Source organism: Neltuma alba, unplaced genomic scaffold (assembly GCF_004799145.2).
Source record: "Neltuma alba isolate B1F8T4 unplaced genomic scaffold, ASM479914v2 tig00007912_pilon, whole genome shotgun sequence".
NCBI lineage: Eukaryota > Viridiplantae > Streptophyta > Magnoliopsida > Fabales > Fabaceae > Neltuma > Neltuma alba.
The window spans coordinates 40469-46836 of record NW_021634900.1 but is presented as its reverse complement, the minus strand read 5'-3'; the positions used below and the strand labels follow the sequence as shown (position 1 = coordinate 46836).

The 6368-nt window shown below is 33.2% G+C and overlaps 1 protein-coding gene across 3 annotated transcripts; it reads left to right on the top strand.

Annotated features, from left to right (window-relative positions):
* Nucleotides 1-1715: 1715 nt before the first annotated feature.
* On the top strand, nt 1716-4253 carry LOC114753410 (uncharacterized). 3 transcript variants are annotated; one of them, XR_003740996.1, is made up of 2 exons: nt 1716-2553; nt 3759-4253. XR_003740996.1 is itself a non-coding variant. In XM_028942098.1 (1 exon), the coding sequence occupies exon 1, from the start codon at nt 1825-1827 to the stop codon at nt 2494-2496; it is 672 nt and encodes a 223-aa protein (XP_028797931.1). In that variant the 5' UTR covers nt 1716-1824; the 3' UTR covers nt 2497-2745. The 3 variants fall into 3 exon arrangements, 1 of the variants encoding a protein (XP_028797931.1); XR_003740995.1 differs by having other exon boundaries at nt 3764-4252; XM_028942098.1 differs by lacking the exon at nt 3759-4253 and having other exon boundaries at nt 1716-2745.
* Nucleotides 4254-6368: the final 2115 nt, after the last annotated feature.

The following is a 6368-nucleotide window of genomic DNA, read 5'->3' as shown; positions in this document are numbered from 1 at the left end:
ACCATGCAATTTTAAGTTATCTTTTCTTTGCCCCTTTTTTTTTTCCTTTTGAATATCATGCCATTAGGCTCGAGCAGCTTGGACCCTCAAGTGTGATAAGCTAGTATAAACTGACACTGGGCAAAGAGATCAGAATACGTCTATTAAATAAAATAAATTAAAAAGTTATTAAATTTTAAAAAAATTAATATGATTTAAATTTTTTAATTAATTTTAATAAATATGTTGAAGTATTTTATAATAAAATTAATAATATAGACTATACATTTTTTTAGTTTTATAAGTTATTTTATTATATTCCTAACATGAATATATTATTTTATTATTTTATTTATTATTGTGCATATTGTTATTCTCTTGTGAAATGTATGTATATTAAATTAAGCTAAAATGAAAATTGTTAAATTTAAGATAAAATTAGCGAGATTTTTTTTTCCATTTGTGGAAGCATATTAGCTGAAGGTGCTTATAAATACTGCTCCGTCCTTTATATTTTTTTATAAGATTTTCTCTGAATTTGTCTAGATATTTGATGCATTATTATATATTTTATCCCTAATTTAATGCATTTAATATATTCTCTTTCTTCATTTATCTCACTATTATTCTCTTACATTTACCCATTTATATATAGGGGTATATTTGAAAAAAAATATTTACTATCTATTAATTATTTTTAACTCATTTTAACTATTTTTTTAAATCACACAATTTAGTTAAAATGATCTTGTATTAAAGGACGGAGGAAGCATATTGATAGGAATAATTAGGAGATCATTCATTCAAGTGTAATAAGCTGGTTGGGACTAATTAGCACATCATTCATTCAATCAGAAAAATGTACAATTTATTGCTCCGTTGTGGAAAATCAAATTTGACCAAATTTGTAAAATCGTTATTATCATACTGTTTAATGAAAGCATGATGCTTGAATAATCTTAACTTTAATAATTTGATAGACATGTCTAGTAAATTAAAGGCACCAATATGTGGATCTTATTGGAAGCATATTTCAACAAAAAAAGTAGTTTTTGGTGGTTCCGCGATATCCAAAAGATCAAAACACACTCCAACTTTTGTTTAAGCATAGTTTAGATTATAAAAACGTGACCAAGATTTTATTTTATAAATGAGACACAACTAACCAAACGAAATGTCCCATTTATTGTATGTAATGAGTATTACTAAATTTATAATCACAATATTAATAACTTTTGTCGTATTTTTATTAATAGACTTTCGTCAATTATAAACAAAGTGCTAACTTGAAGCCGAAGCAAAACCATTAATAATTAATAAACGAAATATAATTTGAAAGAAAAGCGGAAATAACTAATAACAAGTGAAAAGAACAAAGATTTCACAAATAATAGAGGTGACAGGCTCATGTGAGAGTGATCAGGCAGTCATATAAGCCAAGCCGATCCACCAAACCCTGAACATTTATCAAAAAGACGTCGTACGTACATGCAATTGCAGTTGCTGCCGCAGAGGATAATAACTTGGACCCTCTGTGGGGTCCAGACAGCGACTCATCAGTCATCACACTGTGGGACCCATCACATCACCAGCCCAATCACCGCATCTTCATCACTCGCGTAACAAAACCCCAAGTCCGCCATCGTACCTGATCCTTTCTTTTCCCCCAATGTCTACGTCACCAACCCCAGTAGCGCTCCCCTTCCCCTTTCTTGAGAATAAAACCTCATCAACCCTTCAAACTTCAAAACCTCTTTTCCTTTCTTCTCTCTCTCCCCACCTTCCTTCTCTCTCGATTGCTGAAGCTACTAACGCCGTCGTTTTTGTGCCTCTCTGTGTTCGACGATGAAGAAGCTATACCGGAAAGGGACGGTTCATCCGTCGCCCCCAGCGATTTCTGACCAGCTTGCGTTTCTTCCGGCGACTATCCTCACCCTCACGGCGGCGCTGTCACCGGAAGACAGGGAAGTCTTGGCTTACCTTATATCGTGCTCGTCCAGCAACACCGCACCACCTTTCACCAACTTTTCCGGTGGAAATCCGCGCCGGAACGCTCAGAAGAACAGCGTGCCGAAGGGCGCGTCGGCTTCCACCGCGGACGGCGGCGATCATCCTCCTCTGTTTACTTGTAGCTGTTTTAGGTGCTATATGAGTTACTGGATCAGGTGGGACTCCTCTCCGAATCGCCAGCTTATACACGAGATTATCGATGCTTTCGAGGATTGGTTGGCGCAGACTAGTAAAAATGGGAAGAATAATCGGAAGGATAAGAGGAATAAGAAGGATTTGAATAAGCAGTCGGCGGAGACGAAGCAGTCCGAGCTGACGAGCCCGGGAAATAGCAGGTCGGATGAGTCGGAATCGGTGGGTGAGAGTAGTAACGGCGGCGGTGGCGGTGAGGGTTCCGGTGAAGCTTCTGGTGGTGGTGATGGTGGGACCGAAGAGGAGGAGAAAGGATCAGTGAGGCGGTTTGTGAGTTTCATCGGTGAAAGGATATGGGGTGCTTGGGGCCAGTGAAATTGGAAGAGAAATCCAGAAAATCAATGAAAGTAGAACAAGGCTGAAGAAGAAAAGGTGGGTTTAGTCCTTTTTTCCCATGATTTTTTTTTTGTTTATTTTTCTTCTTGTACATTAATCACTATCTGCAATGTATAAAAAGGAATGGTATTGGTAGGTCGTTGTTATTATGCTTATGATGCAGAGGAATTAGTTTGGTTATAATCAATGGAATCATACATATGAATCCACTTTTTTGGTGTTCAAATACCGTTTTTTGGTTTTTGTTTTTGCTAATACTGGCAAATGGTCTCTCTGAAACCGGTTTCAGAACTGGAAAAAGTGACTTCTCTCAATAGTACGGCATTGAATGGATTCTGTTCATCTGTACCAGCATGATAATCCAAAGATTGGGCTTTACAGCGGTAGGGTTTGTTTGGTTAAATGCTATTTATAAGCTCCAAAACTTTTTGCCCAAATATTGCAGCCGGAGTTGGCAGTGTTAGGGCTCTTTTTCACTGAGAAAATTTACAGATTTTAGATTTTTCTTTTAACTTTTAAGGGGATTTTCATTTTTCACTGGGATCCACCCTTTTTTTTTTTTAACTGGAAATTTTCACTGCGATTCGCACATTTTCTAGGAAAATAATAATAATTTTCATCGGTCTGCCCAATGCCAAGTCAAATTGCCTCTGGTCATTCACTTGAGATAGAGGTAACATGGTTGGTAATTTTATGTTCATTATTTTATTTTAATAATTACATTTTCCGTTGGCGAAAGAAAATTACACTTTCTCTTTTTGGTTTTACCTTGGACAAATGTTGAGTTGAGAACCTTTGGGATGGTTCTCTGATTATTGACAGTGATTAATACTTAATAGAACTTTTCTTGTAATAAGCCTCTATAAATTTATGAAGCTGGATAAATAATTTTTGATCATGTAAAAGTTAATTAATTAATTTGAGTATGTTAAAAAAATTAATTAAATTATTTATAATAGATAGGTTTGTTTTTAAAACATTTAATATGTAGAACGAATATAAAAAATATTTTAAAAAATAAATAAATATAAAAAAGAAAGTAAATTGAGATGCTAAATATTAACCAGCTCAGAACTGGAGTTAGTATTACTTAATGGAAGATACCTTAAAAATTAGCATATTATTCATAAAAAAATAAATTCTAAAGATCTATTGTCATTTATTTGTTATGTCATGAAGTTTATTGCAATTAAATTTCATGGCGGAAAGGGTGATTTTTCTTCCTTTCATTCTCCTAAAAGGGCAGTCCCTATCTGGAATTTGGAAAGGTGCGATACGACGTCGCAACTTGGGGCAGTGACAGGATGAGAGAGAATGTGACCGAGTCTGGGAAGTAGCAATACAGGATATTAGGAAATCACAAAACTAAAACGCGTGAGGTCCAAAATTCGTTACCAAAACTGTCCCTGATTCAAAGGCGGTGGGTGGGGGTACTTTCGAGGTACGTGCAATACAACAGACAAACACTGGAAGGGCAAAAGGGTAATTCCGCGTGCAGAGGATAATGGTGACGATGATGGAGATGGTCGGCGAGGAGTGGTGGAGGGTTTCGATAAAAGCACAGGGAAGGGCACAGAAAGAGGGCCGCTCCTAAAATGACATTTCTGTCCACTTCACTTCCCCCTTCGTTGTTCTCCATGCCACATTATTCCCAATAATATCATGTTTCAACTCTTTTTTCTTTTTCTTTTATATAAAAAATCATCTTATTATGCCATCCAGCTTTATTTGCTAATCCACAGAATATTACCCTTTTTTAAAATAATGGAAGTGCGCATTTTTCGTTCCTCTTATTTCTAATTCTGCATTCTAATTTATTCCCATATCTCACGAGTAACTTTCTGAACTCACATTAACTTAATATCTTATCAACATGACGTGTCACATCAAAAACTATTTGGATCAATCTTAGTATTTTAATAAAAAATATTTTCATAAAATTAAATTCAAATTAGAATTATCAATTGATTGATGAAATAATTTATTAGTTATGCATTCGGATAATACTTAATACTTAGACATAATTTTTTATGTTCATTATAACAAGTAAAAAAAAGAAGAAGAAAAAGACACACGGTCATCCATTTTTAAAATATTATTATTGACATAATCAATTAAAAAATTTGACATAAGTATTTTTTTTTAATTTACAGTGTCTTTCGGCAAATTGCCATGCCTATTTGTGGTTACGATAATGTTAATAAAGGTTAGAACTGCATTCACCGAAAAACAAAAAGGTTAGAACTGTAGACACTTGGGGTATTATATTGTACTACTGATTATTTAATTGATTTGTGTTCTTTTCACACTTCGAAATGGTGAGGTGGGGGATCAATTATCCAATTTTTAAATCCAGCCTTTGTTTAAAATCCTATTTGCAGAAGCATGCATGGCATCAATCAATTAATTAATTTGATGACTGAATATTAATTAATCAATATTTAAAGTGGTTAGATATTTCTAAGAATTATTCCACCAAGTGGCGGTTTATAAAGATCCCAATGCTTTGAGAAAAACCGTTATTTTCCTTCCTTTTTTTTTCCCCTTTATAAATCAAATCATTACTACTACCTCCGATCTTATTATTACAAACAAAATTTTATAATTAAGATCAAAAGTAGTATTATTTTAATTAGCAACATACAAAAAGCCCTTCGAAGCTGGGATAGACAAAAACAAACAAGAAAGTAATACTCCTCCGTAGTATATAGTTTTGATCAAATGGAGATTGTCAATTTTTGTTGGGAGAGGGTTACCTAAAAAAATCCCGCTTAGTAAAAAACATTGAAAGTAAACAATAAAAATTGAGATTGTAATTGAAAAAAACTATTAAAATGGTATTCAGGATAAATAATTGCTTGTTATGTATGATTAGATAACCCATAAAAGTGGGTTTGTCTAAGTTCATATAACAAGCAATATCTTATATTAAACACTATTTTAATATATTTTCTCAATCATAATCCCAATCTCAATTCTTATTTCTAATTTTTAATGCTTTCTACCAAATGTAAGCAAAAGGCATTGAGGGAGGGGATTTCCATAGGACCAGCTGCCTTTAATTAGGTCCGGCAATATTGAAATTGGATTTTAAAAATAGTGATTAGTGAAGGGCGGTGGGGTGGGAATATAGAGGGAGAGACGGAGGCAGACTGTGACGTGCTAGATAGAAGAAGGAGGTGGGAGGGATTCTTTTGAAATTCCGATGTAATAAACAAACAAACAAACACAGCCCAAATAGAAGAAGCATGTTCCCTTTTAGTATTATATGGAAGGATAATCCTAGGGCCATGTCACTGTTCAACTAATCTTTGGTATTATAAAGTACTCTATCTCATTTGATTCCAGAGGGATAGAACCTGAATTCTCTGATCATATACATTAGAATTAGAATCATCCCGTGATAATTTTTTTTATAATCATCAATGGAGATATTTAAAAAAAATAAATCATAAATTTTAAAGAATAAAGTGAAATAAAAATTTCGTATTGGAGATAAAACCCAAACATTTCAGCTAGCTCTTAAAAACAAAAATAATATTTATAAAGATATATGTTATTTTGTTATATCTCTTTAATTACTTGTATTGAATTTTTTTGCTCCTGCTTTGAAATTTATTTCATCCATGCAGTTCTTTTAATATGTGTAATGCTAAAGATAAGGTAGGAAAAATTTTAAATTTAAAAAATAAATTATATTTAAAATTAGGTATAAGCTATTACCTCTGATCATAATTATAAAACCTTCTTTATAATTTATAAATGAGATTTTATAAGTAGAACCAATGTAGTATTTAATTAGTTTTTATATTAACTATGGGAGACGTATTAAACAATATCAAATTGACAAA

What these genes read in the sequence shown, in the direction of transcription:
- LOC114753410 (XM_028942098.1), top strand. Translation starts at nt 1,825, where the DNA reads ATGAAGAAGCTATACCGGAAAGGGACGGTTCATCCGTCGCCCCCAGCG.